The sequence below is a fragment of the Elephantulus edwardii genome, unplaced genomic scaffold, assembly GCF_000299155.1.
Source record: "Elephantulus edwardii isolate Elephantulus edwardi_28Jun2011 unplaced genomic scaffold, EleEdw1.0 scaffold00063, whole genome shotgun sequence".
NCBI classification, from domain to species: domain Eukaryota; kingdom Metazoa; phylum Chordata; class Mammalia; order Macroscelidea; family Macroscelididae; genus Elephantulus; species Elephantulus edwardii.
Genome location: NW_006399813.1, coordinates 135,089 through 157,236, shown reverse-complemented (window position 1 = coordinate 157,236; position 22,148 = coordinate 135,089). Strand labels below are relative to the sequence as shown.

At 38.6% G+C, this 22,148-nt stretch overlaps 1 protein-coding gene across 1 annotated transcript in view; it reads left to right on the top strand.

Moving 5' to 3' along the window:
- Positions 1–22,148, top strand: part of KLHL12 (kelch-like family member 12) — a 35,348-nt gene that overhangs the window by 5,760 nt on the left and 7,440 nt on the right. Inside the window, exons 2-5 of the mRNA XM_006887878.1 lie at positions 332–485; positions 1,639–1,856; positions 8,725–8,874; positions 11,626–11,740. Of these exons, the coding sequence (XP_006887940.1) occupies positions 332–485; positions 1,639–1,856; positions 8,725–8,874; positions 11,626–11,740 (637 nt within the window). The remainder of the gene's footprint in view (positions 1–331; positions 486–1,638; positions 1,857–8,724; positions 8,875–11,625; positions 11,741–22,148) is intronic.

The following is a 22,148-nucleotide window of genomic DNA, read 5'->3' as shown; positions in this document are numbered from 1 at the left end:
ATTTCTTCATGTGCTTGTTAGCCATCTGAATGTCGTCTTTGGTGAAGTGTGTCTGTTCATATCCTTTGCCCATTTTTCTATTGGATTATTTACCTTTATCTTTTTGTGGTAAGCCTGGTCTTTTTTTACGGTTTCAAGTTTTGTTTTCCAATTTCTTCAAGTCTGTCTAGGACTTTATATTGTGATCACTTGCAGAGCAAAGACCATAGTTGTATATTGGGGTATTTTTATATTTAATTTATATTTTTATTTATTCAAGTTCTTAAATAAGAGATTCTACCTTTTTCTTTTGAAACTACAGCCACCCTTATTATATCCTTTGCATTTTCAGCTTTCTGAGAAGGGGAAACCTTTTGTTGATATCCAAGGTTTAACTGCTTCTACCATGGAAATCCTGTTGGACTTTGTGTATACAGAAACAGTGCATGTGACAGTGGAGAATGTACAAGAACTGCTCCCTGCAGCCTGTCTCCTTCAACTGAAAGGTACAGACAGTAAAGGTTGCTATTTTTTTTATGCTAAAGTGGTTCTAGGAATCTTTAAAGCCAGTTACGCAGACTACATCATGAAAATAATGGAGAGACACTATGGGTACTCTGATTGATTTCCCCTGACTGTTGTCTGTGTGCAGCAGAAAATTGCTTGTCAATAGCAACTCAAGGGAAAACTCCAAATGTGAGTGATGAGCTCTTTAGAAAAAACAACCTTTTGTGTTGGTTTGTTGTATTTTCTTTTAATTAATGAAAGTGTAATATGTCATTTTCTTAACTTTATGTACACAGTGGTACTGGCAGGAAAAAAGGTGCTGATAATTTTCACTACCTACGTGAAAGGGAAAACAGGGGCTGGGAGAATAAGAAGCTGGGGGACTTCTCCGGGTAAATCTTTTTGTACCTTTTAAGATTTGAACTATGTAAAATTTCATTCAGATCACCAAAATAATAATAGTAAAATTGACACACAACAAGGAGAATATGATGTTTTCAAAGGAGTAAAGACAATCCCCTCTTTCTGGTTCCTGATCTTATCTTTCTTACCTTTAGTAATTAATGTCACTTTTTATGTGTGCATAATTGGAACAATTTAAAGCTTTTTGCCTTAGTGCACAATTATGGAAGTTGCTTATATTCTGAACTTTTCTATTAGAAAAACATGAGATTGTTTTCCGTGATTGGAGTCTTGGTTAATTTTCATTTAGGGTAGGAATTAGGGACATTATGCTGAATTAGTAAGTTGGTTTTTTAGCTTTCTTCCCAAGCGTTTTATGGGTATTTTTGTTTAATTGTGTATAAAACCAAACCAAACCTGTTGTTGAGTGGATTCTGACTCATAGGTCACTGTAGAACTACTCCATAAAGTTTTCTTGTAAAAGCCAGCTGCCAGTGTCCTGAAAACAATTGGTATTCCTTATACGCATCTTCAAGATGAATAAGAGACAGGTATAAATTCTGCTTCTAAAACAGAAGCAGTATTTGAACTTACGCTTAAGCATAAAATTTCTAGTATGTTTCCTAAATGTTGAGTTAGCTTTCCTTTTACACTGTGTTGAAGAATTGTTGAGAACTGATAATATAGATCAATTCAACACCTGCCAAGTACCTTCAAGTATTTATTATTCACTGTCTTTGTTTGTCTTAGGTGTGAAGCAAGCCTGCTGTGAGTTCTTAGAAAGTCAACTGGACCCTTCTAATTGCCTGGGTATCAGAGATTTTGCTGAAACTCACAATTGTGTTGACCTGATGCAAGCAGCTGAGGTCTTTAGCCAGAAGCATTTCCCTGAAGTGGTACAGCATGAAGAATTCATTCTTTTAAGTCAGGGAGAGGTTGAAAAGCTAATCAAATGTGATGAAATTCAGGTACGGACTTTGCTCCAAGATTGAACCATTATAAAGCTTGAAAAGCAGGGTAAAGTTACTTTGTCGATAGCAAGACTTCTTAACCAAGTGTCTATATTGGCTCTCAAGTTTTGTTAACCCTTCTAGAATTATATGCTGAGTTTGTTTGAGGAAGTTAGCCATTCTCCTCATGAAATATATGATCCTGGTGGTTAAGAAGCACTTTTCAACAGTGTGGAATGAACAGATTGGCAATGGAAGTAGATTTTTATAGAACTTCTCTTTGAACCATTCACTCATTTTACAAGTATTTACCGAGATCAACTCCTATTTAACAGTCAGTATACTTAGTGGTACAAATCTGAAAATGAGTATGATAGTTGCTGCCTTCAGAGTATTCATACTGCAGCAGTCGAGACTGATAAATAAGCAGAAAACTACACCACCAGATGACAATGAGATTAATAGCAAAGTCTGTGCAAAGTAAGGAGATTATCTTGAAGGAAAACTACTTCTTGGGAGTGGCTCACTAAGAGATAAGTAGTTGGAGATGAGGATCTCTGTCAGCAGGAGCTGGAGTGGAAGTGGAAGGAAGGGGCAGGTGAACTGGATCTCCACCTAGCACAGGGGAAACTCCCTGTGCCCAGGCAAGTATCTGGTGACTTAATACAGAAAGAACAGTATTAGTCCCTGTTCGGACTCAAAGTACTAGTATACAATTTTTATTACATTTTGTATTTCGTTTTTATTACATTTGGGCCTTCATTAGGCTAAGAATTGGAATGAGAAGTCCACTGTCATGTATCTTTGACCTTTAGTGACCCACCTATTTATTTAGTAGTTTCTAGAAAATGCCAAGTGGTAAGATAAAAATCTAGCTGCTAGATTTTGTTTCTCCCAATTAGGAGAAATTCCGTTTTCAAGGAAAGCTAAGAGTTTGGGGTTTTTCTTTCTCATCAATAATAGCGGATTTTAAATTAGTAGATTCCTAGAAGTTAATGGCATCTCAATAGGTGTACGTCAACTTAAACAAGAGATACATTGGGGAAAATCAAATTTTCTAAGTCCTTGCGGAAGACTTTGTTATTTAAAAAAATCTTACAGAGTAAATTAATTCTTTCATAGAGCAGATAGTTACTCCCTTATTTATTTATTTAGTAAAAACTAGAACTCTGGTGGCCTAGAGGTAATGAGTTGCACTGCCAACCCAAAGGCATGCAGTTTGAATCCATCAGCTGCTGTGAGGGAGAAAGACAGGCAATCTCATGAGTGATTTGCAGCCTCTGAATGAACACCTTCTGGAGAGTCAGCTATGAGTTGATTACAACTTAACAGCACACAACAAGAGTTTCATTAGTATATAACAAGTCCTAAATAGATTTCCTATAGATATTTTTATTCCCATGTTGGTTTCTTAAAATTCTACACATCTTATTAAAATTGAGGCCATTTTTTCTTTACACCTTTCACTAGTGACTTTTTTAAAGGAAAATTGTTCAGAGCTCATTGAGAATTTCTTTTTTTTTCCTTACTGTTATATTTTATGTAATTACTCTGGGTCTATATCTATTATCACTCCATCTTTTCAAGTACCCACTGAATCTTTCCTATCTATTCTTCTACCTTCCTCTCTGCCAACTAACTGCTCTCCTAGTGATTTTCCCCACTTTTTCTGCCCCCCTTTCTCTTTCCCTTTTGAACCTTTATACATATCCTCAGTCATCCTCCTGTTTCCACAGCAGAGATCTTATGTAGTATTTGTCCTTATATGACTGAGTTATTTCACTCAACTTATGTTATCTAGACTCTCCCATAAGTATTTTATAAAATCATGTTCCTAGTGCTGCATACTATTCCATTGTGTGAATGTACCAGTGTACCAATTTGTGAACTCATTCATTTGTTGATGGGTGTTTGGACTATTTATATTTTCTTGCTACTGTGAATAATGCTGCTATGAACATAGGTGTACATATCTTCATTCCCATCTCAGTTCTGATTTTCTTGGGATATATTCCTAGCACTATAGTAGCTGGGATGGACATTTCTGTGTTCAGCTTGCTTTTTTTTAATCAAGTATCCATTAAGCACTTAGTATGTTCAGGGTGTAGTTACAGTTATGAACAGAGCATTAAAAAAATCTCTGTACTCTGGAACTAATGTTTTGGTAGTACTATTTTTTGTCGTTTACAGCAATTGCTTTAATTCTCACAACTAATTTAACCACCTACCATAGTTAGTAAATGGTAGAGCCAGGGTTCAAATTTAAAGCTAGGCAGTCTGGCTTCAGAATCTCTTCACCCTAAACTACGTGCTGATCACTCAGTCTGCTTGTTTCTGATGGCCACATCAACAGCAGTCACAGAAGGGATTTCTCCTAGACTTATTTGATCATGCTGTCAGGAGACTATTCTTAGGAAAAGATACCATACTCAAAAGTAGGGGGTCAGAAGAGAGGAAGAACTTGAGTGAGATGGTTTGTCACAGGGACTGCAACAGTGGGCTTGAGGAGGATGGAGATTGTGACAGTGGTGCAGCACAGGGCAAGGTTCACATCTGTTCATAGGGTTACTATGAGTAGTCAGTTTAACAGCACCTACCAACCACAGCAACAATCTGTAGTGAAATTAAGACAGAAAGAGAGAGACACAACAACTCGGCAACTTATTCAGGAGCTGAGAAGCAATTTGAGAACTCTTTTGTATGGCCTTTCTTAAGGATCAAAACTTGCCATTGCTATTTTAGGGGTGTGGGGAACAAGATGCTAGGAATAGGGACAGCAAATGACATTATTCTGATGTTCTGTAATCCAGCTATAAATAAAAACCAGGTATGTAACTCCCAGTTTACAATGAGAACTTCATCTTATTATTAACAACATCATTGTTGTTGTGTAACCTTGAGTCAGAACCAACCCATAACTGACCCTCCAGAGGGTTTTCAGAGACAGTAAATCACACAGGAGGAGATTGCCCATCCTTCTCCCACAGAGCAGCTGGTGGACTTGAACTATGTGCCTTCAGGTATTGCAGCACAGCTTCTTGCCACTAGGTCACCGGCGCTCCAATTAACAATATTTACAATTATTAAAAACAGTACTTATTCAGCAACAAAAATTGGGGATCTCAACACTAACAAGAAAGAAGAAGCAGTGAGTGCCCTTTAGGGACAGAAATCCCTGCACCAACCAGATCAAGATCTGCACAAGAGCAACAACAGCCTATTTAGAGAACCAGAGAATGCATGAGACAGAGCTGACTTGGGACTGCTGCCCCACAGAGCCCGAACCAAAGGCCTTCACCCAAGTTTGGTAGATGACTTGAGAGAAGATGCTGTAACTGGTAGGACAAAACGAACTTTGTAACACTGACTTAAGCATGAAAACATGCTTGAGAATACATCTGGATTAAAGATTTGTATTCTGCTTCCAACCTGAATTTTAGCCTGTTAACTTTAATAAACTCTATAACCATAAATATGGTTATATAAAAAAAATTACCCTTCTCACTATTGTGCTTTACTGGTCTTAAAAAAAATTAGTCCAACTCTTAAATGTAAAAAAAAAAAAATAGATTTCTTAGTAGACCCTGTAAAAAAGAACAAAAGAATAGTACTTAACAAGTATAACTTACTAATTAATACAGACTTTAGGTCTTGACTGTGGCATTGGAGAATTTAGCTAATGACTGATCTTCAGTTTCTTCTATAAAATGTAAATAATATTAATACCTAGTACACAGTGCTGTTCATACTATTGAATAAGAATGCCAGTGTCTGGTAAATAAGAATTCTCCCTGAAAATAGTTATGGAGAAGATTCCTTTTTCTCCATAATTAAACCTGAATGTTCTGGGGAGTTTTCTAATTTAGCTGTTTCTCTGCACTTAACAGTTTATTCTTTCTTCAGTTATATCAAGATTCTTACTTTTGATTGAAAGCCTGATTTTTAATTTGTAATATAGCTTGCCTCCGGAAACCCTATAAACTTGGAGAAACTAAGAAAGTTATACAAGTGTCAGGTCTTTCGTTCATAGGGCTACTATGAGTGGTTTATGACTTGATGATCCTTAACAACAACAACATACCCAATTTTAACCTAGAAAACATTAGAGCTTAGTATGCAGGTGCTTTGAACTTTCAACCTGTCATTCTTATCTTTAAAAGAAATTCTTTAAAATAGCCTGACACCTTTACATAATTTTCTACATTATAAATTGTCATGAACTCTACATCTACTCCCATCAGTAGAGTAGTTTAGTTTGACCTCCCGAATATTTCTCCAGTCCGTCTCTCTATCTCTCTGTCATCACCTCTTTGCTAATGTACCAGAGTAGCCTCCTAAATGGCCTCACTCTTGACCCTACCAGATTGTTCTACCAATGGCAGCTGGGATAATTTTTAAAGATAATCCTTATGATCGTGTCAGTAGCCAGCTTAAAACCTGTTGTTGTGTGCCATCAAGTCAGAACCAACTCTTAACTGACCCTCTAGTGGGTTTTCAGCAGCAGTAAATTACGCAAGAGGAGATTGCCCATTCTTCTCCCAAGGAGCAGCTGATGGATTTGAACTGTGTACTTTTGGAATTGCAGCACAGCTTCTTACCACTAGGCCACCGGAATGGTTTCTAATTGCCCTTAGAGTAAACTCCAGTCTTGTAATGTCCTTTTTAATCTGGCCCTTGCTTACCTTTCTAGTTTCATTTCTTTCCTCTTTTTTCCCATCCCTCCTTCATTCTTTTACCCTAGCCTGCTATCATTTTCTCAGGTTACCATTTCTTTTGCTTTAGGGGCAGTCTCCTCCTGTGCAAATAATAGCCTCTGAAAACCCACCAGAGAGTCAACTACGGGTATACAACAACAACAACAACAGTGCCATCCAATAGAAAACTTCTGCTGAATATAGGAAGGAAATAATTTATGTATACTGTCCAGTTTGATAATCACTAGCTACATGCAGCTATTAATTAATTGAAATACAACTAGTACGGCTGAGAGCTTCTGGTGGCCTAGTGATAAGAAGCTGCTCTACAATCTCAAAGGTACGCAGTTCAAATCCGCCAGCTGCTCTGCAGTAGAAGGATGGGCAGTCTCCTCTCATGCAATTAACTGCCTCTGAAAACCACCTGGAAGGTCAGCTATGCGTCAGCCTGACTTGACGGCACACAGCACCTCAGAAGTTGGATTTTTAGTATAATTTCTTTTAATTAATTTAACTGTAAATGACCACATGTGAGTAGTGGCTACCGTATTGAACAGTGCAGGCCTTGGTCTTTTTTTTTTTGTAATTTTTTTTTATTATTATTTTTGTGTGTGTGTACCGTCAAATCAGATCTGACTGGTACAGGAGGAGATTGTCCCTCCTTCCCCGGCAGAGCATCTGGTGGATTCGAACCATGCGCCTCTGGGATTGTAGTTGCAGCTCCTTGCCACTAGGCCACCAGAGCTCCCCTAGGCCTTGGTCTTTTGTATTTGTTCTTTTGTCTATCTTGGACCACTCTCCTGCTCTTCCTAACTACTATTTGCACATCAGATGTCAATTTACTGCTTAAGGGAGGTCCTTCACTGACCTGCCAATCTAAGTTTGAAATCTTGTGTTTCTTGTACTTTCCTATTTAGTGAAGGCACCTAATAACACCAAAGTGATTATATCTCATGTTTACCTGGTGGTATAATGTAGGCTCTTTGGGGTATATCTTATTATATGTAGTTTGTCACATTTAAACCTAGCCTTCAGTTCCCCAAATTATTACTTTTATATGTCATCTCAGATAACACAGTACTTAAGTTGTTGTGTGAGTTGGAATTGACTCAGAGCTGACCCTCCAGCTGGTTTTCAGAAGCTGTAAGTCATATGGGAGAAGATTTTGTTTCTGCCTCAGAGCAGCTGTTGGCTTTGAACCACATGTCTTTGTATTGACAGCACAACTCCTTACCAAAAGACTGCGAGAGCTCCATTATATATATAATAGTTGTTCGAATATTGATTGACAATATTTTGAAAACTGGAGCTTTAAATACATGATTTAAGAGAAGCTCCTGCTTCAAAGGCTTGGATGAAAAGATTGGGGAACAAAGCTTGAAGTGATTGGACAAGACATGATTAAGAGTTATTTTAAGAACCAGCTTGGACAAAATCCACAAAACCTGTGTTCTACATCCTACATTAGTGAGTAGTGACAGGAGTCTTAAAAGTTTGCAAGTGGCCATCTAAGGGGCAACTGTTGGTCTTTCCCTGTCTGGAATAAAGAAGAGCAAAGATGCATAGAAACAGCTAGTCCAAAGTAATAATGGACCACACGAACTTCTTCAGCTTCCACCACCTTGAAGTCAGAAGAACAAAATGGTACCTGGCTACCACTGCTTGCCTCTTTAAAAGGTATCACAGTGGACAATCCCAGACAGAATGGGAACACAAAGTGGAACGTAACTCAAGATCACACACATGACCAAGTTTTCTGGTCTAATAGAGACCAGTGGAACTCCTAAGGCTATAGCCCTTGTAAAGTAAATGATAAAACCAGGCAGGTGCTCTGTAGAACACTCATTCAAGGTCAAAAGGGAAGAATCACCCAGGTGACAAACAGGGAGGAAGTGGGGAGAGTGGGGACCGTAATTAATGTCCTAAACCAAAATCTGTATGAATGATTAAATGGAAAACCAATTTGCACTGTCTTAGGAACCATTTTTACCCAATTTGCTTTTAATTACATTCTTAGACTGAGCTAGCTATGTTTGAATAAGATCATTTTCTTAAGAGCTTATCAATGTCTAGAAGATTGGAAATAATGGTAGTGTGAGTACAGAGAGAGAGGGTGGTAATGAGCATTACCTTTAGAGTGGGGGGATAATTTGCAGAGAGGAAATAGATGTGTGTGTCATATCCATTGACAGGTGGACTCTGAAGAGCCAGTCTTTGAGGCTGTCATTAATTGGGTGAAGCATGCTAAGAAGGAGCGAGAAGAATCTTTGCCAGACCTGCTACAGTACGTCAGGATGCCCCTGCTGACTCCTAGGTATATCACAGATGTAATAGATGCTGAGGTAAGTCATACAAGACACATAGGATCTGACAGTTTTCATTCTCAAAGTTATGTTAGTGTAAGCACAATATAATCCTGGTTAGCGTCCCCAGGAAATTTCAGGATTTTTTTGACAGTCCTCAGCCATTTTTCTAGGACAAGTTAATTGCTGGGAGGGCAAGCTTCTGACACAGATTAAAATTTATGACTTAATTTTGTTTTGATTTTTTTCCCTTTAATGTGCCCCTATCCTATTACATAACTAACAGCCGATGATTAACTTTGTCCCCCCTTTTCCATTAAATATCAACTGTTCCAGTTGCCTAAAAAATGGTAAAAATGCTTTGCTTAACAGTGCTCTTCATTTTTACCTCTGGGACTATAAGCAGGAAAGCAGTTTGATGCCTAGCTTTTATTATCAGTTTTATAAAACTGTTTTATATTGTTTTATATCCGTTTTGGTTGTATCGTTCTGAGTTTATTTTTTAAGTGTTTCTCCAACTTAAGTTGTTTGGAATGCCCCAAGTATCTTTTTTACCTGGATTGTACTTTGGGCCAATACTTGGAACAGGTAGATAAGGCCCAAATTAATTAAAGGGGGTTTTCTTGCTCCCTAATCTCTTTGGGAATTAACTACAAGTACAGGTTTTTAAAAAAAATGTTCATATTAATCTCAGTCACAAAAGGACAAATATTGCATGGTGCCACTGCTGTAAAATGAGACTGATATCAGAGTGGGGGTAAGACTGAGAACAACTGGATAAATTGTGTATACTGCACTGAAATAGATGAGGGACTGAATAATTTAAAAGCGATGTATGATAGGGTATTATGGTTATCACAAGAGTCCACAATTAAGGTTGCATAGTGGAATGTACTTGGGGCGGTGGGAGGGGTATGGGGGGATTGTGTCCCAGGGAGGGAGTCTTTCTTTTGCTTTTGAAAGAAAGGAGCAAACTGGGGGGCGGGGGAAGAAGGCTGGGTGGGTAGAGAAGTGCAGCAGTGAATGAATGGAGATCCAAATTCTCTGTAAATGTTCATTAAAATTATTTTTAAAAATTTTTCTTTCTTAAAAAAAAAGTTCATGTTAGAAAAGTTGCAAGCTAATTAGTGTATTAAAATTCCTTTTTCCTATTTGTAATTTCTTTCTGATAATCATCTACATACACACAGTGGCCAGTACTTTATATTGCAGTTAAGAATACAAACTCTGGGAGCTCTGGTTGCCTAGTGGCAAGAAACTGTGCTGCAATCCCAAAGGTGCATGGTTCGAATCCATCAGATGCTCCACTGGAATAGGGGCAATCTCTTCCTGTGCCAGTCAGATTTTATCCAATTTGATGGCACACAACAAAGTAAAAAAAAAAAAAAATGAAACAAAAAACCAAAAACAAAACCCAACTCTCGCGCCAGACTCTGGGGCTAAAATCTCAGATCCAACACTTACTTACAAGTTACTTAACTTGTTTCTATCTCAGCTGTGTTAGCTATAAAGTAGAAAGAATACCAATTTCCTAGGTTGTTATCAGTATTAAATAAATGAGTACAATTTAAAGTACTCACAAGTTGTCTTACATGTAAGTATTTGCTATTACTATTTCTTTTCCTTTATATTTCATAGGAGAAACTCCTTGGGTTAATAAAAATACTTTCAAATTAGAGCATATTTTGGGCCTATCTCAGGCGGCATACTCAAAAACAAGATAGCTTGTTGAGGGTTTATTTGGAAAGGAGCTACTTATAAAAGTAAAGGTCAACAGCAACTAGTTGATAAGTGAGAGACTATACCAAGGTTTATAAATTCACAATTTAGAAGTTTATCTGGTCAACAGCAATTTCCAGCTTTACCATGACTATTGGTTTTTCCAGAATCCTACAACTAAAAAATAATAAACTCTCAAAACTAAAATGAAATCCACTACCACCGAAGATATAAAAAAAAAAGTGATAGAAGAACAATAAAAGATGGTACAATAATCTAGAGCTAGTACCACTGAGCTGTTAACTGTCCCAAGGCCTAAAGGGTAAATATGAGTACTGGTAACCAGAACCTGGAAGAAAGTCATGCTGTGACTTTTGGTTAAGGCATATAGCAAATTTGTCATAAGGAACCTCAACCCTAACCTCACTGCCCTTGCTCCCAAAGACTGAGCTCAAAAATAATCCAAAGAGCAGAGAAGCTTGATTGACAGAGTTTATGTAGTTCACCCATGTCAGTCTTTTGAGCTAGAGAACACAATGAATGAGGATACAGAATGGCTCTGGGGAGGCAAAGAAAATGCCCAGTCATGACAGACCTCTATCAGAAGTGCACAAAGAGATTATGGTATTGCAGTGAACCTTGGAGAGATGTTTTCAGGAAAGATATACTAGAAAATAATTGTATGCTTATTATGTATCATATATATTATTATATGCTTTTATTTGTGTGACCATCTTACATAATATCCAAGCAAACTAATAAAAAGTATTACCTATAAGTGCCAAGGTGGGAGTAGGACTTGGAGCAAAACTTGATGATATGTCTCTTCTTATTTCATTTGAGTTTTGAGCTATGTAAAATGCATCTATCCAAAAAAATAAATTTTAAAACTATTTCTGGAAATGCACAGCACAGTGGTTACCAACAGCCATCCTGATATCACAGGTCTTTGGACATCAGTTTTCTGTATTAAGAGTTAAGTGTTTATATGTGCCGTTCATACTCTAGTTAACATTAGAGGAGTTAGCATTCGCCTCTGTGGCTCACCCTGCTACCACTCTGCTATTTCAGCCATTCATCCGCTGTAGTTTACAGTGCAGAGACCTAGTTGATGAAGCAAAGAAGTTTCATCTGAGGCCTGAACTGCGGAGTCAGATGCAGGGACCAAGGACCAGGGCTCGCCTAGGTAAGTGGGCATTTTGGCAGAATTAAGGTGTATTTTTCAGCTACTACTTGGAAGTGGCAAAAATGAACAAAAGCACTGTGTAAGAAGTAAAAGGACCTTGTTTCAAACTTGTGTCATCTAGATGAGTCACTTTACCTCTCTGAACTTTGTTTTCTATAAACCGAGGCCATTTTCCCAGTCTCCTTGATTGGGAGGATGAAGGATCCCTGATAATTGCTTGGTTACTCACCAGAAAGTCAGTGATAAGAACAAACCAACTACTGTTTGTGAGGAAGATGAGGCCAACTGCTTCTGTGAAGATAAACAGCATTGGAAACCCTGGGGGACAATTTCATTCTGTCCTGTATGGTCACTATGAGTCAGAATCAATTTAGGAGAGGACACAACAATTTGGAGGAGTGAGATAAAGTGAGTGAAACAATGGTAAATTGGTGTTACACAATATGTGAACCCAATGTAATATGGAATGCCATATGTTAAGTGGTATGCTCTCACCTACCACCTTAGGTGTGTTTTTTCTATTTTAGAAGAAAAAAGTGAAGGAAAAGCAACCCAGTGGGGTAGACTTCAGATGTATTAACTTGAGCAGGAAACTTAATTTCTCTGTGCTTCAGTTCTTCATCTATAAATAGAGATCACAAATCTTATATACTCCAGGACCATTTTTATTGGCATGTGTATTATATATCCAGTATAGAAAATTTGAAAGTACAACTAAGAAAAACATAAATTACTTATAATCCCACCACTAAGAGATACCTGCATTAAAAAAAAAAGTTATAGAAGAAATAATAGATGATACAAGAAAACAAAATGTGTGTCTTATATGATAATCAACACATAGTAGACTATAGGATTACCTGAAAAACTGAAGATTCTAGGAGAAATGATATGAAGATATTTGCATAGTTTCTGGCTTGGAGTTTTTTTAACTAAGATGTGAAAATCTAGAAGTCTGTTAGGTTACATATGTCATATACATACCCACACATACGCACACACACAATTTGTGGCAAAGGACATTGCAAACAAAAGCAAAATATATAAGTTGGAATAAAATATAAAAAGACAATTCAGGTGCTCACTTCAGCAGCACATATACTGAAAATTGGAATGATACAGAGAAAATTAGCATGGCCTTTGCTCAAGGATGACAAGTAAATTTGTGAAGCAGTCCATATTTTGGGGGGAAAAAAAGAATACACAGTGAACTGGGGGAGGGGAGGAGAATGCTAAAATATATAGGCAGACAATTGACAAAAGAAACATACAGGTAGTATACAGATCAGGAGATGTCAGTGACAAATAATTATCTAAAAATATTTTACTAGCAGATTTAGAAATTGATTAAAACAAAATTATTTCTTTTTAAAGTGTAAAATGTCCATAACCTTTGTGTCCCGCATCTGAGAATTTATATTACTGTTGTTGTTAGGTTACATTGAGTCTACTGTGACTCATACCAACCCTATAAACAAAAATTGAAGCTTGCCCTATCTATGCTAACCCCACATTCCTTGCCATGCTCAGAGACATTGTTACAGTCACTGCACTAGTCTGGCTGATTGAGGTTCTTCCTCTCTTTCCTGACCCTTGACTTTGTCAGGCTTGGGTTTTTGGGTGTGGTTTGTTCCCCCACCCCACCCCAAGAACCACCTCCTGACAATGTGCCAGTAGCTTGTGAACCAAAGTTTTCACCATCCTTTGCTTAAGAATTACCTTGCTTGTCGTTCCTCCAAGATATTTTTGTTCTTTGGCTGTTCATGGAATAGTCCATACTCTTCACCAACACCACAATCCAAATTCTTTCATAATCTTCCTTATTCATTATTCAACTGTTAACATACATATGAAGCAATTGAGAGTACCATAGCTTGGGTCGGTGCCCATTAGCCTTTAAACTGACATCTTTATACTTTAAAGAGTTCCCTGACAGCAGATTTGCCCAGTGCAGTACATCTTTTGTTCTTTTGACTACTCCTACCTTGACTGTTAATTATGGATCCAAGTTAAATCCATGCTGTTGAAATAAAAATCAATATGTAAAGATATGTACATAAAGATGCTTACTGTAAATGCTGGTATTGGAAAAAGAAAAAAGGGGATACAATCTGAATTCTATATAAAAGAATGATTAACTTATTTATAATACAACTATACTGTGGGAAATTATGTAGCTATTAAAAGTACTGAATCAGATATATGTAGCTGGGTTTACAAAGACTCCCAGCCTACGTGGAGAAAGAAGAGAAAAATTTATTTTTAAGTTAAAGGAATTATATACGTGTATATGTTTTATCTATGTATAGGAGCATAAATAAAAGTATGTGAGAATTTACACTAAACCTTTAATGAGGTTACCCTATGTCACAGTAATTGTGGCTAACCATGAAGAAAATGGGAATCCCAGAACACTTGATTGTGCTCATACAAAACCTATACTTGGACCAGAAAGCAGTCCTCAGAACAGAGCAGGGAAACACTGCAGGTTCAAAATCAGGAAAGGAGTGAGTCAGGTATGCATCCTCTCTCCATACCTTTTCAATCTGTATGCAGAACAGATCATTTGGAAAGCAGAACCGATCATTTGGAAAGCACGGCTTTATGAGGATGTGTATGGCATCGGGGTTGGAGGAAGACTCATTACCAGCCTTCGTTACGTACCTAACGCAGCCTTGCTTGCTGAAACTGAGGAGAACCTGAAGCACTTGCTGCAGAAGGTCAAGGACTATAGTCTTCAATATGGATTGAAGTTCAACATCAAGAAGACATTCTCGCCACTGGGCCAGTTGGCAACACCATGATAGATGAAGAAGAGATTGAGGTTGTTAACAGTTACAGCTTGCTCAACTCCACAGTCAGCACTCACCAGCAGTCAAGAAATCAAAAGACAAATTGCATTGGGAAAATCTGCTGTCGGGGACCTCTCCAGAGTGCTGAAAAACAATAACAGTCTAGAGACTAAGCTGCACTTAATCCAGGCCATGGTCTTTGCAATTACTTGCTATGCATCAGAGAGCTGGACAGTGACTAAGGATGACAGAAGAATTGATGCCTTTGAATTGTGCTGGAGAAGAGTCTTGAACATACCATCAAACACCAAGAAAACAAATAAGTCTATTTAGCAGAGGGTGAAACCAAGTTTCTCCTTGGAGGCTAGTATTTTGAAGCTCTGTCTCAACATTGGGCATGTGGCCTGGAGAGACCTGTCCTTGGAGAAAGACATCACGCTTAGAAGGGTGGAGGAACAGCACAGGAGAGAAAACCCTGAATGAGATTGATACGGTAACTGGGGCAATGGGGGAAGGTGTGTCGGAATTAATGAGACTGGCTCAGGACAGGGCAGGATTAAGAGCTGTTTGTACATAGGGTCACTGTGGGTCACAAGCAACTTGATGGCACATAACGACACCACAACATGAGAATAAGATTGCAGGGATATGATAACTATTTTTAATGTATTTACCTTTTTATTCTAAAAATCAAATCCTTGTGTTCATCAAACACTTTATCCAACAGATTAAAAAGGATGCTCACAGACCCAGAAAAAATACTCGCCAATGATACTTTTTATTATTTGCACAAGGAACTGTGCTGACATGGTACATCATGTGTGTTGGTCTGATAACTTAAAGTTTGACAGTTGAGCCCAGCAACCACTCCATGGACAGTCTATCCCTTAAAGATTTTTTAAATTTCCATGTGAGGCAGTGATGGAGTAGAAAGAACCTGGCATTAAGGAGATTGGGCAACTTCACTTCCTCTGATTTCTGCTGCCACTTCTTTACTCTCATAACTTGCTATTTGAATTTTACAATTCCTCTAACCTTTCAGTCAGGTTACTGCTTCTTCATTTGTATATTAAATTCAATCACTAAGTTCTTTATAACACAGAAGATTTATTTATGTATTGATTATTTTTTTGGTAGACCCAAAAATGCCTTAGAGAGTACATGATAGTGGGCAGTAGTTTCTTACTGAATTGAACTAAAGCCAATGGAAATTTTGTGACCAGTAAACGTAGAAGATTTCTCTCTCTTCTTTAGAGACCTCTTTCTCTTTATATATGTGTGTGTACTTTGAGCACGTTGCCAGCAAAGACAGGTCCTTGGAGAAGGACATCATGCTTGGAGGGATGGAGGGACAAGGTAAGAGAGGAAGACAGTGGAGGAGATGGATTGACACAGTGACTAGGGTAATGGGGTGGGTGTGTAGAGTCAGTGAGATTGACTCAGGACAGGGCATGGTTCAGAGCTATTATGTGGTTATGGGTCACAGACAGCTCAGCGCCACATAAAAACAGTGCATGTGTGTGTCTATTTGTTATTAGTTATGTTGTCAGAACTGACCCTCTAGCAGATTTTGAGAGGCTGTAAATTGCATGGGAGGAAATTTCCCATATTTCTGCCTTTGGGTTGGCAGCACAGTTCCTTGCCATGAAGCCATCTGAGCATTTACTTGCGTGCACACACACACACGCACACACGCACGCACACACACACAGTCTCTCTCACACACACACAGAGACACACACAGTTTTTTTGAAGTCTGAAAAGGAAATTCTGTGCCATCTCCAACTAGATTCTTACAGGATTGCCTTGTCAGTAATTAGAAGGTAGATTATTCCTATGTCATACACTGTACTCATCTGTATCATAAAAGTTGCTAACCCAGCTGCCAGGATAATAGCTCTTCTGTATACAGTATAAGAATATTAAACCTGGATTTCAGTAACTAAGTAAAAAGTAGCATCCCAAGTAAAAGTTTGGGATTTTTTCTTCTCCAGTTAATATTAACCTTACCTGTTACTCTCACAGAAACTGTAATGGAAATTGTGATTCCTAATTCGCATTTTCTGAATGACTGGAAATGTAGGTTTCTGAACTCTGTTATTTTTAAAATGTCCCTGTCTTATCTGAGGCGTCCTGGCAGTGTAGCAGGGTAAATATTGGGTTGCAAAAATTTGAGCAAGAGAGACAGAGAGACAGGTTATTATATTTGAATTTTTAAGATTCTTTTGGCGGCAGTGTGGCAATGGAATTGAAGAATGAGTCAGGCGCTCTTCTCTTTGCTCTGGCTTCTTTGCTCCCAGAAGTCTTCTTTCCCCCCCATGAAACATTAACCATCATAAGCATGAAGGATCTGATGTGAGCAGCTCCAATGAAGATACAACAGCCAATTGCAACACAATTTTATATATTACTTTTACCCTAAAATGTCTATTGGAGATCCTTTTCTGGTTTGTAAGCATGGTAATTGGGTGTTCAGTATGACATGTGCCTCCTTTAAGCCTTGTTACAATGTCGGCATGTTACCCATCTGATGTGGGGGGAAAAAGGCTATTGTAATTTTTTTCAAGTTGACTTTGACTTAGTCCCATTTAAAAACATTTTTTAAGGTTTTTTTTTATTATTATTATTTTGTTATGTGTGTACCGTCAAATCGGATCTGACTGGTGGTACAGGAGGAGATTGTCCCTCCTTCAGCAGCGCATCTGGTGGATTTGAACCACACACCTCTGGGATTGCAGTGCAGCTTCTTGCCACTAGGCCACCAGAGCTTGCCAAAAACATTTTTTCATGAACATGTATGAAATGTTAATATCTCTGTTAATAACCAACATACATGTAAAAAAAACAAAAAAACCCCACATAACGCAAACTCACCCCCTCTTCCTCTGCCACCTCTTCACCCTCACCAAAAAAAGTAATGAGTATGGCATTGCCAGCATGCTTCCCCCACTCTCTGTAGTAATGTCCTTTTTTTTGCACAGATTTCCTTTCTTCCCTAGTAATATATTTTTCACATTGCTCTTGACAGATTTTTTTAAATACATACTTTACTCGTCATGAAGATAATATAGAATTTATCGGGAAAGAAGGAAGACACTACCTAGGTTTACAATATCCTTAGTTTCCTTTAATCCTTAACTTCTACCTCCTGCTTTGATTTTTCCTTCTAATTTGTAGAAAAAACATCAGATTGTTTGATCTGTAGAATTTTTCACATTCTGGATTTTGCTGCATGCATCCTTGTTTGTTTTGTTTTTTTTCCCTAGAATTAAAGAATACATATTTTTCTTTTTTTTATTATTAAATTTTATTAGTTTTAATGAACATTTACAGGGATTTTGGGTTTTCATTCCTTCATTGCTGCACCATTCTCTCTACCCTCCTCCCCAGTTTGTTCTTCTTCCCCCGCCCTCCGAATGTCTGTTTTAATTGTCCAATTGCCACAGTGCTTGTCAAAGCCAGTTTGATTAATCTCCTTCTTCAGTGTGTCCTTTGCCATTCCCTATCACTCCTCCCTGAGAGAGACTTCACCCTGATTCATAAGGAAAAGGGGATGGCGTATTTGCATGCTTCCTTGTAATGCTCTTTACAAAGTTTACCAGTCCCATATTTCCTGTACAACCGAAGCTTCCAGCAATTCATTCTGGTTCAGCCTCCTCTTGCTAGGAATTTGCATTTCCTACCCTTACATTCATGAACATTTAATAGTGCTCCTGCCAAACTTATAAATAGACCAAGAGGCTATTGTGCAGACAGAGCTAAGGAAGACTACAAATTAAGAAAGGTAAACATTAGGGATGTATCCTTTGTACATATTTAATCTGTACCTTGAGCAAATTATTCAAGAAGCTAGACTCTATGAAGAAGAATATGGCATCAGGATAGGAGGAAGACTCATCAGTAACTGTCATTATACAAATGATACAACCTCGCTTGCTGAAAGTGAGAAAGACTTGAGTGCTTGCTGCAGAAGATCCAACATTACCCTTCAATATGAATTGCATTTCAACATCATTTAAACAAAAATGTTCGCCACTGCACTGATAGACAACGTCATGATAGATGGGGGGGAAAAATTGAAACTATCAACTTCATTTTACTTGGATCCACAAGCAATACGTAGTACCAGCAGTCAGGAAATGAGGGAAACATACTGACTGCACTGGGAAAATCTGCAGTCAGGGACCTCTCCAAATTACTGAAAAGCCGTGAGGTCAGTTTGAGTACTAGAGTGGAATAGCTTGTTTTCACCCTCTCTAGGATGAACCTGTTTGTTTTCCTAGTCATCCATGGTATACGTGACCTGGATCAGGTACACCTTAGTGTCCAGACAGACCTCGATGCTCTACAGTACTCTGGAGAGGTCACTGACAGCAGACTTTCCCAATGCAATTCATCTTTTTATTTCTTGGCTGCTGGTGCCAAGAGAGGTGATTGTGGAGCAAAGCAAACTAAAGATGTTAACAATCTCAATCTCTTCATCATCTATCATGATGCTACCAGTTGAGCCAGTGGTGAGAATCTTTGTCTTCTTGACGTTAAGATTCAATTATATTGAAGGCTGTAGTCCTAGACCTTCTTCAGCAAGTGCTTCAGGTCTTCTGCAGCACATGCTGCAGGTCCTCCTCAGTTTCAGCAAACAAGGTTGTATTATCTGCGTAACACAGGTTGTTGATGAGTCTTCCTACAATTCTGATGACTTTCCTCCTCATAGAGTCTAGCCTCCCGAATGATCTGTTCTGCATACAGACTGAAAAGGTATGGAGATAGGACACATCTCTGTCCTACACCCTTCCCACTTTTGAACCATGCAGTGTTTCCTTGCTCTGTTCAGATGACTGCCTCTTGGTCCAAGTATAGATTCTGCATAAGAATGATCAAGTATTCTGGGATTCCCATTCTTTTTAGAATTAGGCACAGTTTGTTGTGATCCACACAGTCAAATGCCTTTGCATAGTCAATGAAACAAGAAGTTCCTCTGGTACTCTCTGTTTTTAGCCAAGATCCATCTCACATTAGCTATAATATCCCTAGTGCCACAGCCTCGTCTAAACCCAGCCTGCACATCTGGCAGTTCTCTATTGATGTGCTGTTCCAGTCGTTTTTGGATAATCTTCAGTGGAATCTTGCTTGCATGTAATATTACTGATACTGTTCGATAATTTCTGCACTCTGTAGGGCCATCTTTCTTGGAATGGGGAAAAATACAGATCTCTTCTAGTCGGGTGGCAGGTGTTTGTCCTCCAGATATTTTGGCCCAATTTGGTGAGCGCTTCCAGGGCAGCATGTTTGTTGAAATATGTCATTTGGTATGCCATCAAGTCCCGGGTACTTGTGTTTTGCCGATTCTTTCAAAGCAGCTTAAACTACTTTCTTTATCATCACCGGCTCTTGCTCATATGTTTCATGAAATCCTTCTGTGTCAGCCAATTCCTTTTGGTACAGTGATTCTACATACTCCTTCCACCTTTTTTTAATGCATCCTGGTCCATTTAATATTCTACCCAAAGCATCCTTAAGTATTGCCACTCAAGGCTTTAATTTCTTCTTCAGTTCCTTCAGCTTAAGAAATGCTGAGTCCTGAGACATGCGGTTCGAATCTACCAGATGCTCTGCTAGAGAAGGAAGGAGGGGCCATCTTCTCCTGTAACCAGTCAGATCCGATTTGACGGTATACACACACAAAGTAATAATAAAATTAAAAAAAGAAATGCTGAGCGAGTTAAGCCCTGTTGATTTTCTGACTCCATCTCTTTGCACATTTCATTATAATACTTTGTTTTGTCTTCCTGTGCTACCTTTTGAAATCTTCTGGTCACCTCCCTGATTTCTCGATTTCTTTCCTTTGCTTTTGCTTCTTGGTACTCTATTGCAATATTCAGAGTCTTATCTGACATCCATCTTGGTCCTTTCTTTCTCCTCTGTCTTTGTAGTGACCTTTTTGCATTCTTCATGGATGATATCCTTGATATCCTCTCACAACTCATCTGGTTTTCACTCGTTAGTGTTCAAGGCCTCAAACCTCTTCTAAGATGGTTTTCAAATTCAAGTGGGATAGACTCAAAGCCAAATTTTGGTTCTTGTGGATGAAGAATACTAAATAGCCCATGGACTGCCAAAAAAGCAGATGTGTCTTGAAGAAAGTGCAGCCAGAGTGCTCCTCAGATGCAAAGATGGCAAAGCTTTGTCTTAAATACTTGGGGCATGTTGCTATGAGAGGCTGTTCCTTGGAGAGGGACATCATGCTTGGAAAGGTAAAGGAATGGCAAAAGAGGAAGATCCTTAACCAGGTGGATTGACATAGTGACTGCAGCATTGGGCTCCAGTATATCAAGAATTGTGAGACTGGCACAGGATAGGACAGGGTTCAGATCTGTTGTTATGAGTTTTACTTAACAGCACCTAACAACAATAACCCTTAGGTAGGAGATCTGGTGGCTTATTGGTGAGGAGATGCACTGCCACCACAGAGGTACATGATTCAAATCCACCAGTTGCTCCACTGACAGTCCCCTTGTATGTGATTTTACTGTTTTAGAAATCATGTAGGGAGGGTCAGCTATGGGCTGGTTCCAACTCAACAGTACATAACAACCACTCCTAGATATGCTGAATTTAAGTCTGTATTTAACAAGAGGATCTGTATGAATTACCTGTTGTTGTTAGGTGCCATTAAGTATAGTGATCCTATGAACAACAGGTCTGAACCTTATCCTATCCTGTGCCATCCTAACACATCCTGACACATTAGAACCCATTCCAGCAGTCACAGTGTCAGTCCATCTGATTGAGGGTCTTCCTCTCCTTTGCTGACCATCTGCCTCTCCAAGCATTATGTTCCTCTCCAAGCAGTAGCCCCTCCTAGCAATGTTCCTGAAGTATGTGAGGCAAAACTATCATCTTTGCCTCCAAGGAGTATTCTAGCTGCACTTTCTCCAAGACATTTTTTGTTGTTGTTGTTCTTTTGGCAGTTTATAAGTCATTCAGCGCTCTTCTCCAGCACCACAGCTCAAAGGTATCAATTCTTCTGTCATCCTTATTCATTGTCCAGCTCTCAGATGCATAGCAAGTACTCAGAAAGACCATGGCCTAAATCAGATGCACTTAGTCCTCAAACTCGCATCATTACTGCTCAGTAAATTTGAGAGGTCCCCTAACTGGACACTTTCCCAGTTCAGTATGTCTCGTGATTTGCTGACTGCTGGTACCACGGGTGTTGATCAAGCAAGATCAAATTGTTAACACAGCCAAATTTTCTCCATCTGTCATGATGCTGCCTTTTGGTTCAGTGGTAAGAATCTTTGTTTTCTTGACATTGAGATGCAATCCATATTGAAGGCTGTATTCTTTGATATTCTTCAACAAGTGCTTTAAGTGCTCCTCACTTTCAGAAGGCAAGGTTGTGTGATCTCTATAACACAGATTACTGATGAGTCTTCCTTCTATCCTGATTCTACATTCTTCTTCATAGAATCCAGCTTCTCTGGTGCAACCAGTGTGGAAGGAAGTATGGCACTTTCTCAAAAAGTTGCAAATATAGATACCATTTGACCCAGCAATTTCACTACTGGGAATATACCCCAAAGAGACCATAACTGGCATCCAAGCAGATATAT